General features: G+C 36.7%; 1 protein-coding gene across 2 annotated transcripts in view; it reads right to left on the bottom strand.

Annotated features, from left to right (window-relative positions):
- The window catches only part of DCC (DCC netrin 1 receptor), a 1296534-nt gene that overhangs the window by 346623 nt on the left and 925110 nt on the right, over positions 1-24801 (bottom strand). For both annotated transcript variants that reach the window (XM_059881088.1, XM_059881089.1), the window contains exons 10-12: positions 21467-21615; positions 19751-19889; positions 12882-12931 (exon numbers count right to left, since the gene is read on the bottom strand). In XM_059881088.1, coding sequence (XP_059737071.1) covers positions 12882-12931; positions 19751-19889; positions 21467-21615 — 338 coding nt within the window. The remainder of the gene's footprint in view (positions 1-12881; positions 12932-19750; positions 19890-21466; positions 21616-24801) is intronic.

The raw sequence follows: 24801 nt of genomic DNA, 5'->3' as shown, positions 1-24801 counted from the left end.
TTTTGAAGTACAAAAAAGAAAACTCAACTTGGAAATAAATGTTGAAATATAGACATCTATGGAGGATTAGATACTGATACTACTGCTATGGATATGCACATATATTCTTTGCAACATGATTCATCTAAGCATAAAAGATAAAAATCTATGGTCAGCTTCATATTTTTAAAGGATGCTATTGTTTATAGTCAGTATAAGACATTTCACATAGAAATTCCTTTTGTGTGTCTCTCTTCAACTTTATCCATGTAAAAATAACATAGACAATGATCTAGTTAATAGCTACTGCCTCAGCTAAAACGAAAATGGTCTGTCAAATAGATTGCACCGAAAGATTAGAAATGTTTAGGTGGAAGGAACTTGAGCTACTACACAGAAAAATCCTACAAAATTTCTTATCATTTACCTTGGAACAAAGTTATTTGTAGTAGACACAAGTAATTTCTCCCAGTTCCATTAAGATTAGATATGCAATTTGATCTAAAGTTAATTTTCTGAAAATACCAAATTGTTCTTCAATACTTTTTAACCTACCATTACATACATACTGTTCAACGTATTTGAAAAATCCATTTATATTCAATATGTAGCATACTTTCTATAAAGTGTTCAGGAATCAGGAAGAAGATACTCTTAGATTCTGCCAGCTTCACACAGTTTGCCAGGGGACGCGGTGATGTTTTCGGCAGTTCTGGAAAATCAGTGAAGGCTACCGCTTTCTATGCCAAAGAGCAACATAATAAATGAAGTAAGTAGCTTTCAGTGTTGAGTGTTATTGGGAGTATACATTCCAACTGCATAACGTTAGAGGTTTTTTGTTTTTTTTTTTAAAGAGAGTAAACTAAAATGACCTCAAGGGAAAGATACATTAGATTTAGGTTGGTTGCTAAAGCAGCTATATCTTAAAATAACACTCTTATTTAAACTGTTGCACTATTACCTGGCAAGATTTGCTCTATAGTTATCTAATTTACTACCACTTGGTTTAGTTTTGTTTATTATTTAAATTAACAGTGTTTTCTAATAAAATGTATGCCCAGTGTTCTGGTTTGCATTTTCTCTAAATCTAACAAATATTTCCTAATGGTTCCAGACCACAGCTGCTGATTAATTAGAGGCTTTGTTTTACGGCCAACAAACCTTCAGGACTAAGGTAAAATCCTTCTCTGTGATCTCAATTTTTCCCTTTCAAACTTTCAATAAAAATATATATTCTAGAACTTGGAATTGAGGAAAAACCAGAAGTACACTGGAAAATGCCATAAGTTTTCAAGATTGTTTAATATTTTGTTAAGAAAAGAAGAAAAGTTGTGACCAACCTAGACAGCATATTAAAAAGCAAAGACATTACTGTGCCAACAAAGGTCCATCTAGTCAAGGCTATGGTTTTTCCAGTAGTCTATATGGATGTGAAAGTTGGACTATAGAGAAAGCTGAGCGCTGAAGAATTGATGCTTTCGAACTGTGGTGTTGGAGAAGACTCTTGAGAGTCCCTTGGACTGCAAGGAGATCCAACCAGTTCATCCTAAAGGAAATCAGTCCTGAATATTCACTGGGAGGACTGATGCTGAGGCTGAAACTCCAATACTTTGGCCACCTGATGAGAAGAACTGACTCATTGGAAAAGACCCTAATGCTGGGAAAGATTGAAGGCAGGAGGAGACGGGGACGGCAGAGGATGAGATGGTTGGATGGCATCACTGACTCAATGGACATGGGTCTGGGTGAACTCCGGGAGTTGGTGATGAACAGGAATGCCTGGTGTGCTGCAGTCCATGGGGTCGCAGAGTTGGACATGACTGAGCGACTGAACTGAACTGTGTATTTGGTTGAAGTATCAGCTTTGTTCACTTAAGAAACTGCAGCTCCTCTGAGGTGCTTTTTCAGCTCATCAGAAACACATCATTGGGAGATACAGAAGAATGTAGATTCCTTCCAGGAAAAACTGGGAAGACAAGGAAATATGTGTGTGTGTGTGTGGCTGAAATCTCCTCCTTAGCTCTCCTTCCTTAGCATCTATACTCATCCCTTCCTATGAGCTCCATCTCTTCCTCCAGAGTTCCATTGGCTAATTGAATCCATCTTCTAGCTGCTGATCTAGAACTTACCTTCTGCCTGGAAACTATTCCACTGAGAGCTTACAGCACTTAAAGACAAACCTTATTGTGAATTCTGCTTTGTATCACTTAACTCATAAAACCCCAGAGTTTGGAGACTATGTGGCCAAATGACCAACAACCTAAATCTGGGTTCAAATCCCAGTGCTGCCACTGCCTCCCTGTGTGGCACTGGAGCCCATTACCTGGTCTCAAAGTATGAGTGGTCTCCTGGGTAAAACGAGGAAAATTATGCAATCCAATGACCTTATCGTTTTTTTTCATTATGTATCATGCCTTCACTCCAACCATTTTTTTCATTAGTTCTAACTCTGTGGGTCTTCTTTTTAATCACTTCCTTACCAAACCAGTTAATGTCATCCCTTCCTTTCTGGTAAACTGTGAACAGAATAAACAACACTAACTACCTACCCCTGGCCAGCAACCAAACAACCAGCCATGGAAAGGAAAGAAAACACAATTTTGTTGGCCTGTTTCACTTTAAATTCATGAGACACATCTCAAATGGTCAGCCCACACTAATGTATGTTATGATCCCTTTCCATGATTTGAAATAACTTTTGCTGTTGTTCAGTTGCCAAGTCGTATCTGACTCTTCAAGACCCCAAAGACTGCAGCATGCCAGGCTTCTCTGTCCCTCATCATCTCCTGGAGTCTGCCCAAGTTTATGTTCATTGCATCAGTGATGTCATCCAAGCGTCTCATCCTCTGTCGCCCTCTTCTCCTCCTGCCTTCAATCTTTCCCAGCCTCAGGGTCTTTTCCAATGAGTTGGCTGAAATAACTACTGGTATTTTCCCAACTTTTCTCCTCTCTTCAAACCCTCAATACTTCATTACACACTGGTGATGATCTTTCCTCACACTCTTCATCTTTCAGGTACAAACTGATTGGCACATCTGTATCCACACCCACTCCCTCCATCTCTGCTCATCTTACCGAGCTTGAAGGATCTGTTCCCCTCCACCTGTCTGCTAGATCCTCTGCTGTCTTGTTTACTCAAAGGTTTGCACTCTTGCAAGATTCCACTCTCTCTTCTAGATCCTTTATACTGTATTCTTTCCTAAAGTTGCAGTATCAGTCATGTTCAAAAATAAACAATAAAATGTCCCTCAAGTCTACCATATCCTAAAGTTATCGTCCATTTGTTTGCTCCAATTCAGAGAAAAACTTGTCAAGAACATCCTCTGTTCACTCCACACTGTCCTCCAGCTTTCTATCTTCATGCTCCCCCCTGCCAAAGTGGTCACTTCGCTGCTGTTAATTCGACTCTTTCCTCAGTGCATGTCATAGTTAGCAGCATCTAATCATCCCCTTTGACCTCTGTGACACTGCTGCTGCTGCTGCTAAGTTACTTCAGTCGTGTCTGACCCTGTGAGACCCCATAGACGGCAGACCACCCGGCTCCCCATCCCTGGGATTCTCCAGGCAAGAACACTGGAGTGGGTTGCCCTTTCCTTCTCCAATGCATGAAAGTGAAAAGTGAAAGTGAAGTCGCTCAGTCGTGTTCAACTGGCCGCGACCCCATGGACTGCAGCCCACCAGGCTCCTCCATCCATGGGATTTTCCAGGCGAGAGTACTGGAGTGGGGCGCCACTGCCTTCTCCGTCTGTGACACTAGGCCTCTGCTTTATCCTACCACTCTTGTTCCTTCTCATCTAATTTCTAAACGTGTAGTGTCTCAAGACCTAGACCCTGCTTTCCCAACTATTACCTCTTCCTGTGCATGTGTTAAGTCGCTTTAGTCGCGTCCAGCTCTTTGTGACCCTGTGGACTGCAGCCCCCTAGACTCCTCTGTCCCTCGGATTCTCCAGGCAAGAATACAGGAATGGGTTACCATGCCCTCCTCAAAGGGATCTTCCTGATCCAAGGATCAAACGTGTGTCTTTTATGTCTCCTACATTGGCAAGCAGACTCTACCACTAGCACCACCTGGGAAGCACAGAATATTAGAGGGGTCTAATCATATGTCTAGTAGTCATCTTAAATTCAACATGTCCAAAAACTACTTGATTATTCCCTCTAAACCAATTTTTTTCTCCAGTCATTCTTATCTCATTTAAACAACTCCACAATTCACTTTTTTAGTAGCAAAGATCTAGTCTCAGTCCTTGATTCTTCTCTTTATCTGTGTTGTGTATGTGTGTGTTTAATCCAACCCACAAGCCATCTTCTTGGCTCCAGATGTAACACATATGGTTTTTTCCACTTCTCTCTTCATCTGCTCTAATGACACCCAGGTTTCGGCTACAATTGTTAAATATACAATAGATCACAGAACTGTGTCCTAACTGGTGTCCTGGCTTTCTCTCTACCCTATCCCCAACAATTTTCCCCATAGCAGCCAAAATCGTCTTTTAAAAAGTTGAATGAGATTGTTCCCCTTTCAAAACCCTTTGCATCGTCCACAGAGTGAATCCCAATGTTTACCATTCCCTGTAAAACACCATGTGATCTAGCCCTGACCCCATGATCTATCATCCACGCATGCTGGTATTATTTCAAGTTCACAATCATGCACACATGATTTGGAACACAAGCTTTCTCAAGACTTTTTTACAAGTTGTTAGCTTTACTTGGAATCATTTACTCTAAAAGTGACGAAACTGGTCCTTTTTGATATTCTTGTCTCAGCTTAAGTGTCATCTTCTTAAAAGGCCCACTCCTAACCATCTGATTTAAAATTAGCTTCCTCTCTACCATATTGCCATGTGTAATTTAGAAGGACATTTGACTGACTTAATTGTAGCTTTCCCAGCAATAAGCTTGGCTCAAAGTTAATATTCTAACCATTAATCTAATAAACAATACTTACCTTATAGGGTTATTATAAGGAGTAAATAGGGCTTTAATTACTTAACATACTGTCTGGCACAAAACACCTGCTGAAAAATTACTGTCCTTATTACTATGATTATTATTATGGTTATAATTAGATGCTCCTTAAATATGTGCCAAGAATGTTAATTACCATACTCATGCTAATGTCTTAAATCTTTCAGATGAAAGATTTGTTTTTCAACATTTGTTTTCTAAGGTAAACAATACTTTAAGCTATACTAGTGAATTGAATGTTCCAAGATCTCTAAAATCAAATTACAGACTTAGCAACTGCTTTTACCTACTGGTAGGACTAGACCTGTTTCTTGTCCTCTACGTCATCAACCATTCCAACTACAAGGGCAACTTCTATGAACTAAATTAAAATCAGAGATCTTATCACTAAACCTAGGTTCATTTAATTTAAGTCCAATATTAAACCTACCACTTTTAAAAAATGTATGACTTGAGGGAAATCTCATTAAATTTCATGGAAAGGCTAAAGTGAGCTTTGCCTTCAGACCCAATCAGAATTGGATCCATTAGAAATGGATGAAGTACAAATTACAAGGTGATATAAAAGCAGGATTAGAACTCCAAAGAGAATGGTATTCTAGCACAGATTTCAGACTCTTTGTCACAAGCCTTATGTAGGTATGCTAAGGGGCAGTAACTAGACCTAGGAAACAGCAAAATATAATAACCTCAAAATGCACAACGGCAAACAATGATGTATTCAGGTATCTGAAGTGAGAAGATGAGAACTTCTAGAAAATGTTTTTCTATTCTGTTTACATTATAAAATTTCATAAAGATATCAAGATTTAATCCTGTCTCTTATTCAAATGATGTAATAAATGTCTTCGATGGTTCTTAATTCCCTGTTCTTTAGTTACGCACATCGGCATGTTATAAAGACTGTTTCTAGATGCACTTCTAGCTTTTCATAATTTCTTCTTCTTTCATGTACGTTTTGTTTTTACTTCAAATTAATTCAGGTAAGAATGTTGGAAATAAGGTTATTCGATTTTTAGAGTACATTGCTTGGTGTGGAAAGAATGCCTGCACGCGTGCTAGGCTGCTTCAGTCGTTTCTGACTCTTTGCAACCCCATGAATCATAGCCCACCAGGCTCCTCTGTCCACGGGGTTCTCCAGGCAAGAATACTTGAGTGGGTGGCCATTTCCTCCTCCAGGGGATCTTCCTGATTCGGGGATCAAACCCATGTCTCCTACATTGGCAGGCAGGTTCTTTACCACTAGCGCCACCTGGGAAGCCCCTTGGAATGGATATCGTGATGTTATGATAAAAGATAAAAAAGGTTTTAAAGATAGTATTTACTACAAAATGCTTTCATAGAAAGAGGTCATTTGGGCAAAGCAGAGTTAAACACTTTTCACAGCCTTTTATCTTTGATAGAGGACTTATTTTTCTCACAGTTTTTAAAAACATCATTGCTTGGAAAAGTACCATATGTACCTAAGGAAATGAGTGATGGTGTGATACAAAGATATGCTTAGAATTTCAAGAGTGTCCTCTTCTTCGACTTATTTGTGAAATTTATTTAAATGGTATGATACATTCATATTATTAAAATTTAGTTATGCAAATGTTTTTACTGTCTTAATATCCTCATTCATAATGTATCTATCATGTTTTCAGTAAAAAAAAAAAGGTGGAAACTGTTGACTTCAAATGTTCAAAATAAATCAAAGGATCAATGTAGCTACTACCTAGAGCTCTGATCTAACTTATGATGGGATATAAAACTGATGCTGATGACCAAGATTACGTTTCCCAGAGTTCCTCCAGAACAATCCCATGCAGGTATTTCTGCTTCTTTACTGTTAACTTTGAGAGTTGGCTTTATCAGTAGATTTAAAAAATAACTCATTAATGTGAGACTGTGTAAGAGAAGTAAGCTGAAAGCAGTATCAACGGAAAGGGAGTGTTTCTTTCCACCCGCCAGAGCATCTGCCTCTGTTCTTAACCGCTGCAAGTCATGAAGTCCTTCATTCCCCTGTGAAAGTGAAGACTTAAAATTCTAACTTCTTTATTTCTCTATTAAGATAAATTGAAAGGGCAATAATAAATTTTCTGTGTACTGGTTTCCTCTCTTCTTTAAATAAAACAAGTCAAGATACAGAAAGTAGAACAGTGGTTGCCAGGGCTTGAAGGAAGAAGAATGAAGTATTGCTATACTGTGGCTACAGAGTTTCAGTCTGAGAAGATGCAAAGAGTTCTGGAAATGAATGGTGATGACTGGGCAACAATATCAAAGTACTTATGCCTATACACCGTGTATTTTAAATGGCTATAATGGTACATTTTATCTGTATTTTGTGTTTTCTTGTGTCTGACTCCTTGCAACCCCATTGACTGTAGCCTACCAGACTCCTCTGCCCAAGGCATTTACCAGGTAAGAATACTAGAGTTGGGTGCCATTCCTACTCCAAGGGATCTTCCTGACCCAGGGATCAAACCCACATCTTCTGTGTCTCCTGCATTGTCAGGCGGATTCCTTACCGCTAGCACTGCCTGGGAAGCCCATGTATATTTTACCACAATTAAAAAAAATTTTTTTTCAAAAGAGTAAGTAGGATAGCAGATATCTGAATATAAGTTCTATACAAATTACAGACCAAATACAACTTTATTTTTGAGGGAGTCTCATGAATTATTACATATTGCCTTATTTTACTATAATACAAAAATGTATATCCACACTTTGTTTTTTGTCTAGTCTACAAATTTTAGACAAAAAAGAAACCAACCAACCAACAAACACCAACAATGACTAGACACTAAGAACTATTGGGAAACATTCCCTTCCTTAGAATTATGCTCCTACCTTATGCTCTTTCCCAAAGACTTTCAGTCACTGTTTCTGGACTTTCTGTATGCTCAAAGAACAGTTACTTAATGAATCAATGAAGGGATCAGTAACTAAAAAAATGCAAGAGATCTGTATCTACTTCAAATGAATTCAACACGCCATAGTCCAGCAGAAATGGTCTGTGTATTATGATTGAATACAAATATCAGTATGAAGTTTGTGAGTATAAGCATTATTGCAATGCTTGTTTCTAATTTATCTTTATGTGAAATCAATCACCTAAAGGTCACCTAAGGTCACCTAAAGGTCTCCTATGACTTCTTCCCCACATTAAATTTGTTTCAGAAATTCACTATATTTGTGAGGGAAGGACACAGAGTTCTGGCTCCAAATAACTCAGTGGCCAAAATGTACCTTCTGAAGGATCCGCGATGATTCAAAGAGAAAAACCAAAATAGCTTTTTTCATGACCAATCGAAAGCCGTTACACAACACAGAAGAGAGAGATTGACATTTACAATCACAGTGAGATGATAGGAGTGGTTCTGGAACACCTGTGTAAACAGCATGGCTTTAGGGAGGTTGTGATACAGCAGGAAGTGCTGTTAATGCAAGTGCCCTCTGCACAGCCAAGGAAAGACAATCTCAATTTCACACACACACACACACACACACACACACACACACACACAAAGACCCTGCTCCTAAAATAGAAGATCTACAGAATAACATAATTCAATTGGCCCGTTTTCATTCTTCCAATCTATCCCCTTGTCCTTATTTTCACACAAGTGAACATCCCAGTTGGGAACCAAATGCAAAAGCCTCACTCAGCTCTCCACTGGGCCATCACTTCTGTTGATTTTATCACTAGCCCAATGACAGAAGAAACACACCTCGGTCAAAACCCTTCTTGAATATGTGCGTACATGTATAGCTGATTCACTTTGCCATATAGCAGAAACTAGCATAACACCATAAATCAACTACACTCCAGTAAAAAAAAAAAGTGAAATATTTCTGTATCTGTCAAATCTTAAATTGAAAAGCAAACAAACAAACTCCTTCCTGTCATGACACATATTGAGAAACACAGCCTTTTGAGGCTAATTCAATGATACAATGCTTAAGATTCCCCTTGTGTTAATAAAGTATTAATTAGTTAATCACTTTTTAAAAGACAGTAAAACATCTGGGACCAAAATGATCAGTTTGCTTTCTGAAGTTGGAAATTGCTATTTTAATTCTCCCTTTGGGTAGTTTCTGGGTAAAGGGAATTTCATGATCGCTAAACTAATTTTCAAGTTATTAAAGCATGCCAAATTATGCTGAAACATGGGGAAATGAAATGCCTTAAGATTAAAAAAGATAACCAGTCACATCTTTTACTGTTGTAGTGATTTCGATCACATTCTATTGAACTTGGAGTGACGAACTGGGTAACCCTTTCGGGGCGGGCTAAATGACATCCACATAGATGAAGGATAACAGTTTCAACAGTGGACAGGTGACATCCACATAGGTGAAGGATAACAGTTTCAACAGCGGAGAGGTTTGAAGGTGATGTAATGAGAGGAGTCTAATATTCTGCGCTTGAAGTCTCTAAACGTGCACAATGACCCATGCCTGGAGTTCTACAGTGTTTTTTTTTTTTTTCTTCTTATTTGGATTTAGTGATTCTTTCCTTGTAATCACCCCATCGTGCTCAGCTGATAAATACCTGGCCATGTGAGTTAATCAATATACCTGTGCCGTTTTCTCAAATTCTGTAAAGATAAAATGATTCAGAAAAGGTATAACAAGTGAAAATACATTCAGAGATGTTTGGAAGCCACGAGAGATTTTAGAGATTCTCTCCAGCTCTCTCATCTTATCAAGGAGGATAAAATGTCTACTTTGAAGAGTTACAACAGATTAAATGTGGTTAGATGAAAGCTGAATTTTCTCTCCCATGTTTTCTTAATAAACTGTGAGTTCCATGAAGGGAAAGACTGAGTTAGGTCCCTACCTTTATATTTACACACACACACACGCGTGCACACACACGCACACACACACACACACACAGTAGATATATAGTAAGTGTAGAGTAACATTAAATTAATAAATGAAACCAAAACACAGTGCTTTTCAAGATCTCAGAGAGCTACTGAAAGAGTCCAAACACCAAGAATACCTTGAATCTCAGTATACCCTAAATTGTCTTATTCTGAGAACTTCTGTATTGAAATAAAGGAAAACAGTCAAGCGCCAACTTAATAAGCCCTTTGAATTCTACAAGCTGTACATTATATACCAACCAATTAATTAAGTTGTAATATTTATTTCTTCTAATAATAGTTTTCAAAATAAAATCTTAAGAAAATTATCCTTACAGAAAGTTTTGCTAACAAAAAGTTGCACTTTAAATAAATACAGTAAGTCACTATTTTATCTTTTCTAGTGAAGATGTTATTTCTTGTTAAAAAAAAGTATTTAGTATAAGAAAAATAACCATCTAATCATAACCATTAACTAAAAATAATATCTATAGGTCAAGCTGTTCCTTCAAAATAAGACGTGTTCACAGGTGGCATACAGAAAAGGAATCGAGTCTGTTTAGTGATTAGTTTTATAAAGGCAATCTACTACGCTGGACCAGAAAATTCCTTTGGTCCTTTATCTCAGTGTATTAGGACCACTTTTTTCGCATGTCCTGGAATATGATTTTTGGTCCATTTGGCTTATAGATGGCCATACCATAACAAATATCTATAAACGAAACTCTCATATCTTGTAGTCACTTCTCAGTTCTATGTACAGAAATCCTAGCCACCTGTGTGCAAACACCAAGACATCTCCTCCTTGACTGTTAATCAAAAGTTCCATAATTGTTGATATGACATAGATAAAAATTTAAAGTATGACTCTTCCTACTATATTAAATAAAAATCCCATAAAACTCATAATTCTATTGGTCAAAAAGAATATGTCAATTTTTCAACCACAAAGTTTCTTTTTAAACAAGCATTTTTTTCCTTGAAATGGTAATCATTAGGAGCAAATATTAATTTTGAGAGCTCTTCTTTTAAAGAAGAGTATATCAAAATAGAATATTGTTAGTGTTTTTCTCTGCATCAACATATTGGGGATGATAAAACAGTGTTTGATCACCCAGTTATTTTCCTCTTGGTAACAATCCAAGAAAAATAATTTATAATTCCTTAAAAGCTAGGAAAGAAGATAATAGAGAGAGGAAGGGAGAGAGTAGGAAGGTTTTCAGTGTTTTGCTCTGCTGTGTTCATTCTGAAAAGCTAATGAACAAGTTAAATTTTATGGTAGTGCAATGCTACAGAGATAAATTCAGGAGGACAGAATCAGGAATGTTAATATTTGCTTGCTGCAAACACTGCAGAGTATAGAAGAGTATGGCCTATGATATTTGTGTATGTATATATACACACACACATATACACACACATGAGTTGAAAAGTCAATTTTGCCATCCAGGAATTCCCTCTTATAGGAAAGTAATAAATTCATATTCAAAGATAGCATCTAGAGTCATTCAGTAATGCCTTATTCACATTCAGAGGAAAACATTTATCCTGTGCTGAAGCAGACTTTTATGGGATATAAGCATATACATGCGAAAAGAGCTTATATCAATTTCTATGTTCTGTCCCGGAGGAAAGATATACAGAGGGTGAAAGTCTAATAAAAATGAGTCATTAAAACAAGAGAAACTACAATATGGTCTCCAAGATTCACTCAATGGCAACCTACAAGAATTGTTAAAATCTACTTGACTTTGATTTGGCAATCTCTTAACAAGAACAGCGCAGCTATAAAACATTTAACGTTGTTGTAAATAATAATGTCACTTTTAGGGTAATGTCTATTTCTGGTTATTTCCCTTTAGCTAATTTTTTCTCCCTTAATTCACTTATTTTTCTTCCTTCTAAGTTTAAATTTGTTTCATTCATTTGCATGCAATTACTGCCTAAAAATATAAAGGGTAACCATTTTCTAGAGACATTTTTTCATTAGCTCCAAAAGATAAATTCATTGGCAGAGGTAAATCTGATCAAAATCACAGACTATGACTTCATCAGAGGCATCTGCAAAATATGGTGAGGAATTCTACATTGAATGAAGTCACAACTACTGATACTAAGTTAGATCCATTGCATATGGTATATTACTACTTCCTCATGACAAATCAGTGAGGGAAGAATTAACATTCACATTACATGAATATATAATAGAAGCTGGGGCTCAGTCAGGTTTGAGATTTTCTAACATCAGACACAGTTACTAAAAGGGAAAGCTAGGATTAAATACCAAAGTATGACTTTCTCTAAGACACATTAAATTTCCCTGTTGTCTTCTACAGCCTGGAGACCAGTTAGGCCAACCTCCTCACTGAAGTCCAGGGAGAGTGAAATTACTTCCTTGGGTGCACATGATCAGATGATGAAAGAAGGAAGCCAGATCAGTCTACTACATGGCTTAGGCTTGTTTCCAAGGCTGAGTGAGATACCCTCGAAATAAGGAGATATTTCCAGAAAACTGATTCTGGCATTAAACTCCTTATCTTTAGCTATACCCAGCCTAATTTAAGGCCTTTTGAAAGTTACATCAACTTTTCAGGCCAGGAAAACATTCATCACTGAGAAACACTGCTTCATAAATGTAACCTTATCAGACCCCAAGAACAGCCCTCCACGTCTATAAGAGAAGAGGGATGATAATGAAATAGTCAATTCTAACTAAATCTACCCGGAAACAAGGTCTCTCCTTATCCCATCTCTTGAAGTTGCTTTTTTCATTCCCACATTCATTTTTCCACCCAGCACATAATGTCCTGTACTGATAAATATAGGTGAGTAAATAACTGTTACTTAATGGAATAACCTTTAATCGTTGAAACGTTTATAGAATGAAGTATACTGGAAGAGAACAACCCTCTTGTTTAATTCAAGTGTGGAGGACGTGGGATTAGTGCCACGCACTGTGTTGCTCTGGAACATTTGCTCACGTGGGAGCCGCCATGCACCAGGCAGTATAGCTGGGTGACTGCAAGTTACACGTGCATAGGTAAGGAAGTAGTAAACATTTCCACAACTCACCCTCGAATTAACTACTTCCAGCGAGACGTTCTGAGGAGGGGCACTTGGCACTAGAAGAAATCAAACAAGGGGAGACCAGTTATTGCCAAAGTCATGAAAGAGAAACCCCAACCCTCTTTGAAAAGAGAAAGCACATATTTTTCACAGTTTGTAAGAATAATTAGGTAGATGATTCTAGGTGGCACTTCAATATTTTCCTGGAGAGATGGAAAATAACTGCATTTGTTTGTATTTTTCTCTCTTGGTGGGCCAGTTATTCATCTAGGGAGCCTCCAAAACACTTAGGCAAGAAAGCACCTGCAGTGATACTAAATACTGCCATTTAATTACAGCTTCCTGGTGATAACCTTCCCAGAGGAACTGATAAAACCACACAGGAGATTTCCTGGAGTGGTTTTAAAGGCTTAAGATATTGTGCTTTTCAGGACCTGCATGGTTTTATGATGAAATATGTCATTCTAATGGTCACTCTTGTTGCTTAATCCCTTTAATGCAAACTTTATTATCCCCTAAAAAGTGAAAAGAGGAAACACATCCCCTTTCTTTTCACACTTTGTAATTAAACCCATGTGTCACAAATGCAAGCAGGTTACCGGAGAGCATTTGGTGAGTGAATTCTATTAACAAGGGAGCAATTTCCTTTTCTTTGTGGGTTTTCTAGGTATTTTGTTTCTCCTACTTGCATTTCAATTGTTTCGCTACTTCATGGAAGGTGGAAGAAGATGTACAGCCTCCTGTATAATACTTCTAAATGGATATTTACTATATCAAAAAGTGAATATTCTATCACATTGGTAATTCTAAGACAGCCATTCACTGAACGACTGATATATGTCAAGTACTATTCTGGATGTAATGGGTGAATCATAAAAAAATTAAAGATTTCTGCCCCACAACAGGAATATAAGTAGCTTCAGTAAATGCTTCAAGATAAATGCTTACTATGTATGAATCTGAGTATTCTTTTCATGAAAAATTGATAAATTTAATAGAGAAAAAATGCTTTCAGCATCCTGAAAACTTTAAGTGCTATTTTTGTTAAGTTTCTCTTCCTTAATTTGAACTTGGACAATATCTATGTTTTCCTGGTGTACTTGTATTTGCCCTGAATTTATTTATGTCCTACTCTGGTTTTGCCTTCTGAAAAAGAATCACTATGAAGATATGATATATGTCTGATTAATCTTTATATCCATCAAACTGACGTTCAATTAATATTTCCTGACTCAATAATTAAACAAAAAAATGAATACTTACTCAAATATTAGCTCCTAGACCTTTCTGTACATGATGGGAAGGATAATCACTTCTTTTGTTTTGACTTTGAACTTCTTGTCTTAGTACTTGATGAAAGTTAATATCAATGTAACTTGTGATAAAATGTTTATCAGAGGCTTGTTCATGAATTGGGTCAACAAGTATTCTTTCAAAAAGATATTTCATGATTTACAAGATAGACTTTATTTTAAAATTCATTGATTATATTATTATTTTCTTATCAAATACAGTATATAACCCTCAGAGGAACCAGAAATTTTGTCCTTTTGACGCTGCACGCCCAACGTTGATGTGTCCAGCACATGGGGGCACACTTAGCAAGTATTTGTTCAATTAATCAATTAATAGATTATAAGTTTCTAGTAAAATATTTTTCACGTTTAGGGTTCTGATGAATCAATTTACTCAATAATAAAAATTTTCATTATTTTTGCAAATGTATTTTTTAAATTAAGCTATAACATATAAGAAAATGCACAAATATTTCAGAATCTATGACTGGATAAAATGGTGTGTGTGCGTTTCCATTTAAATGCCACCTAGATCAAGATATAGAACATTATCCATATCATTTGCTGTATCTTCTTCTGGAAAGCTCACTTGTGTCCCTTTTCTGTTAATATCTTTCTGGTAGTAGCCACTACTTTTAGGACCTCTAAATCCAGAAATTAATTTATTTTATTTTGAGGTCACTAGAAACAAAACCATAGTTGTTGTCTTTTCCCCCCCTAGGCTGGCTTCTTTGGATAATTGTTATTTCTTGAGATTCGTTCATATTGTTGCAAGTAGCAATAGCTTTTTGTTTTCCTGGTCTATAGTATTATAATATATAATTGCCCTAATTTATATTTGCTTATTCTACTGATGAATGACATTTGGATCAATTTCTAGTTTGGAGTTATGAGAATAAAACTGGTCTGAAAATTTTAGTTTGTGCTTTTGCTGGACAATTGCACTCATTTCCTTCATTATATACCTAGGAGCAGGAATACTGGAAGAAGAAGAACTCCTTATGAGGGTTAAACATATGCTAAGTTTTAATAGATACAAAGCTTTCTAAAGTGACAGTACCAAGACAAGATTAAACATAGGCTGGAAATAACAATTTGTGTGATCAGAAGAACTAAAAAAAAAATTATATTCTCACAATGAGGAAGAATTTAATATGATCCACACTCAAATTACTCTATAGCACAATAAAAATTAAAATAGGTACAGACCAAAAAACAATACTATGTTCTGAATCACATAATTGTACAGCTTACCAGAAATGCAATTCTTTAAAAGTGAAGATTGGAAATAAAGTCTTAATACTAAAACTACAACAAATCAGAAACATGAAAAATACCTCTAGTTTATGTTTCATCTGATACTATAACATTTACATTATATTATACATTATCACCAAATAAAATTGTAACATAGATTTTTGGAGGAAAGGGAAGGTATCTTAAATTTATCATGCATTTTGTTCTAGGTGCTATGCTAGTCGATATGAAACCCTTAAATGTCCTTTTAATAAAGCTTACAAATGATATTTAGCTCCTCATCTCAGAAGACCAAGAATATATAAGAAAAAGTAAACTACCACAATCTGATAATTTTCTGTATTAGGAATTTAAAGCCATGAACTCCCAAAGGTGTTGTCTATTTTTGTCTATCACAAAAATACCACAACAGTGTTGTCTATTTTTGTCTATTTTTTACAATACAAATTTCTCTTATTTTTCCATGATAGCACACTGTCTATTCTTGCTTTACACAGTCAGGAAAGAAAGTGAACAATGTTTTCTACAGTATTTTTAGTTATTATTTCCTCCTTTACACTATCAATTTTCATAGTATTTACAAATAAACAGATATCAACAGACAGGATTAATGAAAATGAGTGGAATTCAACATTTATCTATTGGGACTTTATTTGTCTTATTTGACAACGCTTCCTTGTTTCATGAAGCAGAGGGGAAGGACATGGTTCATTGCTTTTCTCGTCAAAATGTCAAGTACTTTATCATTTACAATAAGTTCATTAAAGCCAATCAGAGTCATTTGATCTGGAAACTCCTCTTAATACAGTGGAACATGCTGGTTTAAGCACGTGATGATGAAGCATTCTGTGGAGTAGATTAAGTTCCCATATTTGTAATGAGTCATATAATCACTTGAATTCCTCTCCTTAGCAAGCCTGAGCTGTCCTGTATACACAATTTGTGGATTGAAAGAATTTATATATAACTGAGCATTTTTCTTGAGGGAACTAATATGAGACATTTATTGTAGAATAAGAGAAATACATTTTTCCACATTGAATCTTCCTTCTTTACTAACTAGCTTCCATGACCTGGCTCTTCTGCTGACTAGCATTTATGACCTCTATCTTAGTTTTGTTGTCTATAAAGTAGGAAAAAATACAGTGTTGTGAAGTATGTGGAGCCAGGTCTTGCACTAATAAATACTCAAGAAATATTACTGATAAAAGTAAGAAGCACATTCCTATAGTTGAGTTTGCCCACAAAATCTGGTCCCTATGCCTTCGGACATAGGGTAAGTTGGCATGGATGCAAATACATGCTCATTAATTCATAAAACCTATAAATAACCTATTTATGTCAACTAATTCAAGAGATAGTATATCGGAACCAACGGGCAAATCTACTCACAGTCTGTACTAAATATTAGACCGTCTAGATTGATGCTTTACGCCAACTACAAATTGGCACTTGCCAAGAGCCTTACCAGCAGACTGAACAAGAAGGCCATTTGCCATCTGCCTCTGAGGAGACTGAACCCTATGCTGAGTGAAGTCGCTCAGTCGTGTGCGACTCTGTGACCCCATGGACTGAAATCCTCTGTCCATGGGATTTTCCAGGCAATAGTCCTGGAGTGGATTGTCATTTCCTTCTCCAGGGGATCTTCCCAACCCAGGGATCAAACCTGGGTCTCCCACTTTGTAGACAGATGCTACTGCAGCTATTAACCTTCAATAGCCTCTGAGGGAGTTCAGGGTGGAGTGAGGCCCTCTGTGCTCCAGGGAATCTGGTGGGACAGGTCTTTAGATAGTCAGATATTTTCAGGAACTGATTTTATGATCTCAATCCTTTTAAATCCCTTCATGGTGACATCAGATCCTTATGACTAGCAAAAAAGTTTTTGTAAAACAAGTACTTAATGATATTCAACTCCCCCTTCACCAAAAGGGGTTTTTATATATCTACCTTCCCCCAGTGTCACTTTGGAGCAGTCTCTCAGAGCTATCTGAGGTGCTGTCTCCTGGGCTGCAGTCCTCATTTTGACCCCAAATAAACTAACTCACAACTCTCAACTTGTGCATCTTTTTTAGTCGACATCTACAATTCCAAGGGTCTGAAAAAGCACAACATCATAAACCAATGATACACTGAATGGAGGAATTTGAACAATAACAATGTTTCTTCCCAGAGAAACAAAGTGGAGCTAAATTAGAAATGACAATTCATTAGAGTAAAATTTTTTTAATAAGCATCTTAGCCATAACAAGAATACTTTGGGGATAATTAATTCAGAAAAACAGTTGGCATTTCATTTTTTTAAATTCAATTTTTCTATGGGCCCAAAATAATTTTTTAGTAAGAATTTCTAGGGCTTTATAAGAAATATGAAGTTCTCTGTAACACACATATGTAGACATAATTATATGTTAAATGAGTCTCACAAATAGGAAGTCCTAAAGATGAGTCTATACTTACAAACACTTGTACAGGTTTGGCTGAACTGCCTGAGTAATTCAACAAATATTTACTGAGTAAGAAGGGATATAGAGATGAATATAACATCACCTCTCATTTAAGGAACATTTAAAATAATGAGAAAGAGAGACACTGGCATAATAACATTTATTAAACATCTAAATATATGCCATGCTCATGTTTCAGGTGCTTATATGTATTACCCACTTAATTTTCACAATATCTGCTTTTTATAACATCTAGAAAGTCAAGGAGAATATGGCTTTATTAAGTACAACTAGGAAGTGGGTGACTATAATTATAATTAAATTCATCTACATGTGACCTCAGCATGGAGAGCTTCAGTAGAGAGGAAAGGACATCGGACTGAAGTAAAAGAGATGAAGTGATTGTAAAGATGAGCACAGATGAGGTCAGAGTGCCCAGTCCTAGGGGCCCCTGGCATGCGTGCTTTCTGTACAGAGCGAGGCTGGGGGCCTCTCGCACAGTGATGCTTGTTGATGAGGCTCATGAAATCCTTTTATTTAAATGACAGGCATTTTCTAAATCCTATATGTTGCAACACTTCTAAATAACAAGTCTTGATTAATGAGTAATAATCTATCTTTCTCACTTATGACATTTAAAACCAAAGTAGAGAATAAGGCCACAGCATTACATTCAGAGTGTGAAAGAAATCTACATAAATTATGTAAAATATTCATTTTCATTTGTTTTCCTTTTATTTTTATAATTATAAGTTGTGAAGTAATTTATTCTGCCAATAAATATTCCGTTCTGTCTTCAATAACAGAATCAGATGAATGAGCTTAGGAATTACATTAAAAATGATACCAAAGTGGTGTCAGATATATATTTTTTATATTGAAATTGCAAATGAACATTACTCCTGTGTCTCCTTTGCACTGTCCTTCAGAACAGGCATGTGCTTCCTCATTTCACTGATGTTGTGTGGAGTATTTACTCAGATACTTTCTGAGATTAAAGCATGGTGGATTGGCGAACGAATCACAAACTGAAGTCATTTTTTGAAATTCACAAGATCAATAATTTATAGAATTACACACACCAACATGGAAACTGTTGTTGAAAAGAAATAGCTTGCCACCTTTTTAATATTCATAGAGGTCACAGCTCTGCATTTCTGCACCTGCCTGAATTGTCACTGGCCTCATATCATAAACTGTGCTATGCTTTATTTTCACTTTTCATTAAACTTCTAACATTTCATTATCATCCGTTTCTTAGATCTCTAGTTACCTCTGCTACTGCTTTGTCAAATTCATCTATTTCATTAAGATTTCCTCCTCTTTTTTATGGCATTAAAAAATATGTCTGATCTTTCATTTGCTAGGCAAGGTAAAAGTAAAATATAAATTTTCAGGTTCAGTTTTATTACTTTCAATATTGGATTATTTGGCCTATATCTTCATGATTTTTTTTTTTAAATTGGAGGTATATGTAGGAGGATTGTCCATTATTTAAACACATGTAATCACCTACCACCATTTAGAAGGAGAAACAAAAGATGCTGATGTAAATTAGCCCCCACACATGCACAAATGTGTTTGTATTTATAGGAATAAAGGAAAACACACACACAAAATTATTTTGAGCTTTTAGGCAGTAGTCACACCTCTTGTAAATGACTAATTAGGACATCCTGATTCAGAGTGCATACTTTTTCAAAGTTTAAATTTGACTGTAATAAGTGGTTTGATGAATAAGCCAAATTTCTAATGTATGTTAGTCTATTTCATTAAGTTTTAGTTAGGACCCCTTGAGCACAGAATCTATCACATGCATTCAATATTATTTCATTATTATAACAAATAAGTGAGTCAAATTCCACTGTCTATAACTTACCATCAGAAAGCGTAACCACTGTCACGTCGTCAGTAGATACTCCTGGCCCATACCGGTTATAAGCTAGGAATCGAAGACTATATTCCGTGAATTTTTTCAGGCCTTCCAGTTTATAAGATAGCCCATCAACCTCTATATTCTGGAGAGATAAAACACCAAAATTGTTATTCAGGAGGCACGTTAAAGCAGAAATGGCAGCCATTCTGAGCAATCAGTGAATTGATAGTAGACTCTCATTCACAAAGCAACACTCTAGCCTTATTATGAGTTGTTATAAAACCCAAATGGTGACACATACTCCTCCACTAAAGACCGAACCACTCTGTAGACTCCTAGTTAAATTAACACCATGCTGTCTTCACAGTCATTAAGTTCCAATTTGTTTAATGCCACCCAATACATTGAATAGTGTATTGTATTAACAACCACACCAAAACTCTGACAGGCAGAAGGCAGCTCATGAAGCCACAGGAACAGAGTTGCTCCTATACCTGAAATGAACTAATTTCCCAAGAAACAATAGAATTCTTCCTTCCCCTGCTGAAATATACTCATGGCTCTTGAAACTGACAGATACTTTGCTACAATAGCAAAGAATACTTTGCTATTCTCTCTCAAAATGCTGGGAGGTTAAGTGGAAGTGTTTTCAGCACTTCACAGCTGAAGAAATGAGGTGCTGGAGGTGAAGTTCACTGAGAAATGAGAGCCAGTTTGCTCCAGAAGACCCATTATGTCACTCTTTCCAATGATTCTCACACTCACATTTATCTTGGGTAATATTATTTAAATGGATTGGTAAAATGCGTTATTGAAGAACTAAAATGTGTAGGAAAAAGGGTAGAATAGAAAGCTAAAAATAAGAGCAAAATAGCTTGGGAACAGTAAACAAACATGAATGACTGATTGCAAAGGAGGATCTCTTAATCACTCTCATGCTGTAACTAGGAACTTCTGTGGATAGAACGAATGCAAAATTTTTTTTAATGAAAAATATCTATCCTGCAGAGTATGTGAAAGTATGAGGACCACACTATGCTGGGCAGACTTCACAACACATCGTAAGAACTCCAGGATCTCAAGATCACTTCTGGGTCCTTCCTATTTAACTACCCACTAGCTACGTATCTTTTGTTACATGAAGTTGAGACTCTGGAAGTAAACATCGCAATAGTCATATACATGTTAACAAAACAGAATCGTCCAGTTTCATGTGTCGCCATAAAGGTTCATTTACTTTTATTTGAAAATCTAATTTGCTTATTTTCCAGGATCTGTGCTAACCACAGATTAGAAGCAAAATGAAAGGAGGAGGAATGTAGTCTTCAGAAGTAAAGTATACGGAAAACAAGAAGCCAGAATTCACATTAAATACGTGAATGAAAAAGCAATTTCACTGAGGTCACCGAATATGATTGATCATCTTTTAAGATAAGGACTGAAATACAAATATTTTTCTGGGATCAGATAGGCTTATTCAAAGGTATCCTGGCCCAGACTGCGATATACTCAAACAAAACATCGGCATCCTTTTTATTGATTTCACCTCATTGCTCATTTGCCCACCAGAATTTAATTACTTAACATTTTCAATACCAGTTACTTTAAAACTGATCGGCTATCCAATTAATGTGCTGGATACTGGCTTGTATCAAGGGCCTGCAGATCTCCTGCAGTTTCTCTGAGAGGTGTAGGTGTGGGGCCCATTCTCTCGCCTACCTGTTCCTTTCCCGTGGACACTTCCGTACAGAACAGTCTGTAACCTTGCACTGGACCATTTGCATAGGCAGGGGGTTCCCAGGTAATAAGAATTGAGGTAGGTGAGGTAGATACAGCTTGCAGGTTTTCTACTGGCCCTGGAACTTGCACTGTTTACAAGAGAAATTGATTAGTACAAGTAGGTTCTCTTTCTTGAAACAAACAGAATTCCATCTTTTACAGTTTAAGGAAATATAGCACCATGTACTATTTTTAGAATCACATAGTATAAGAATGTAAAAACACATGGAACACAAATAGAAAGTAGCAAAATTTTAGAACCATTCATTTTAAAATTCAGAACAGAGCTTACATTAAATCTAAATTACTTATTTCATTTAACAGTTGAGGAAACTGGTCAAGGAGTCTAAATGACTAGAGTAATGGCTGGATTAAGAGTGGGATTCTTAATCTAAATTCTTAGCTTGGAGAATTTTCTACTTTGCCAGTATGCCTTTGCCTGTGTGTTGCTAACTGCAGAAGGAAAAGAGGAAACACAATTAGAATATTTGTACATCATGGTCCTATTTATAATTCAAGTAGGCAGTACAGTTATGGATAATTTACCACATTGTCTTTATTGAAGCCATCATTTTACAATCTTGCCCAAATCTGGGTCCTTTAAATTAATTTCAAGATTTAATTTCAATTTTACTTTCTAGCATTCCATTTTCTCTTGCAACTATTACTTTACTTAATCAAGGATAAAAAGCTTGTTCATTAAAGAAATCAGATAAACACAGGTCCACAATCACTTAACCAAAACACTTATGTCCAGATATGTTTCTATATCCAGAAGTTCTAGGGTTTTATAAAGGAAACATGGTGCATATGCAGTGCTTTATGTCAGACCCTGAGTGGAGTCTGTTGTGTTGTAGTGCCCTGTTATTACACCATCCATTTGCAGCAAACATGCATTCACACCAAATAGAATTATTCAAGACTATACACAGCCTGACATAAGATCAGGTGAGATGAGGCTATGAGATGAGTTAAGAAAATCCTTCATTTCAGATATGCAAATTTTGAATTTCTTCACAATTTTTTATTTTCTCATAAGCCTTGAATATAAATACATGGTTTGCAAATGGTAAATGCAATAACCATGCTAGTTACCGCACTCCAAAATAAATAAATAGCCCATCATTGCAAGCATAGCAATGACTTTAACTTAAACATGCTGTGTATTCCCCGCCAGCCTTAGATACCACCCAGCTTTGGACAGATATACATTCCAGGCCTCTAATCAATCCCTTCTGACTTTGAACTTCCATAGCAAATACCATATGAAACCCCAGCTGACATGATATCCAATGACAGACTTCCTGGATCAGCATTGAGCCTGGGCCTCTGGATCATTTTCAGAATTTGTTCCACGGAACCCAGCTCCTTAAGGCATTACTGCTCACACTTTTGGGGTGGGGGGGGCATACTCAAAAACAAGTACTTTCTGCTGAGACAGGCTGGGACCTGAGTCCCTTTGCTGCAATGCTTGTACATGGATAAAAGTCTCCTCAAGAAACAAAGGTTGACTGGCCTCTTATCAATTTCTGTTGATTGGGAAAGGGCAAGAATTTCGGTTGGCATTGATATCACCTTCATACATTACCCCACCAGTCTTCAAATCCTCAGAATCCTTATTATTGACAACTGCATCCTTTTCATGTTAACAAGTGATTACTAATAATCTCTTAAAAATTTACATGGAAATAATTTTAAGCCCACGGAAAACATTAAGAATGAGAATAGTACACACAATACCCTTGTCCCCTTTATCCAGATCTACCTATTGTTAGCTTTGTTCTATAAACTATCATTCTCTCTCTCAATTATATATCTATCTACCCAGATTAGGCCACACTTATCAGGGCTCTTTACCCCGAAACTCTTTAGTGCATATTTCTTAAGAATTAATGTGTACATGAATAATATAGCTGTCAACTTCAGCATTTCGTATTAAAACAATATTTTATCTAATCATCGTTTGTATTCAGTGTCAACTGACTTGGTAGTGTCATTTATGCAGCATTTTCATCTCTAGTTGAGGATCCAGCTTATGGTCAAGTTTGAACTTCACTACTATATCTCTTAAGTCTATTTTATACTGAGACTGTTTCAAAGCCTTTCTTTACTTTTAGGCTATTTATTTTTTGAAGAATATATCCTATTTTAACTGATAGAATGTTCTCCATTTTAGATTTGTCTTTGTTTCTTCCTACTGAGTTTAGGTTATACATCCCGGGCTGAAATATGTTGTCCTTCTCAGGGCATGGTATCCAGAGGCATGAGATCTTTGAACCCTCACTTATGTTAATCTCGTGAACTAGGTCAAGGTGCTATCCAATTTCTCCACTATAGGGTTAAGTGGTCCTCCTGTACTCTGGTCCCCTGCTTCCCTGCTTGCAACTCATAAACAATCTGTGTGGAGATGCTACACTGGAACCGTGCTCTTTAACAAAGTCTCTAGGTCCTTAGGCTGAAGGACAAACACATGACTGTGTACACACAGATACACACACAAACTCTCAGGAACATACATATAGTCACATGTACAGATGCATACGCTATCTTTCATGACTCTACAGAGATGCCACCCATCCTAATCCATCTCTGTAGGAGTCATTCTTGCCTTACCCATTCTTCTTCTATGGGATCTTTCTTTCTTCCGAAGGGAGAACTGTGACTCCCAAACAGTTGTATTTTGACAGACATTTCATGAAACTGTCCTCACCTCAGTATTCTTCCACAGAAGAGTAATTTTTCTATGGAAATCCTTTATTTCACAAATGGAACTTTAGTAGACAAATGTTAAACAGTGGTGAGTCTTGCCAGTGTCAAAGTTTATAGTGATGCAGTTAGAACTGTATTATAATAAAGCAGATATTCTGTTCCATGGGGGCGGGGGAAAGCAAACTCAAATGTGCCTCCTGATACTCTTCAACTGGAGGGGCTTCCCAGGTGGCTCAGTGGTAAAGAATCTGCCTGTCAATGCAAGAGATGCAGGAGTCATGGGTTCAGTCCCTGGGTCAGGAAGATCCTCTGGAGGAGGAAATGGCAACCCACTCCAGTATTCTTGCCTGAATAATCCCACAGACAGACAAATCTGGCAGGCTACAGTCCAGAGGGTCACAAAGAGTTGGACATGACTGAGCACACATGGACACGCGCTTCAACTGCATTTTCAAAGTGCAATATTTTAAACAACACACACACACAGAAGTCGCTCAGTCGTGTCCAACTCTGCAACCCCATGGATTGTAGCCCACCAGGTTCCTCGGTCCATGGGATTTTCCAGG

This window comes from Bos taurus, chromosome 24, assembly GCF_002263795.3.
Source record: "Bos taurus isolate L1 Dominette 01449 registration number 42190680 breed Hereford chromosome 24, ARS-UCD2.0, whole genome shotgun sequence".
NCBI classification, from domain to species: Eukaryota; Metazoa; Chordata; class Mammalia; order Artiodactyla; family Bovidae; genus Bos; species Bos taurus.
This window is presented reverse-complemented; position numbering and strand designations above follow the sequence as displayed.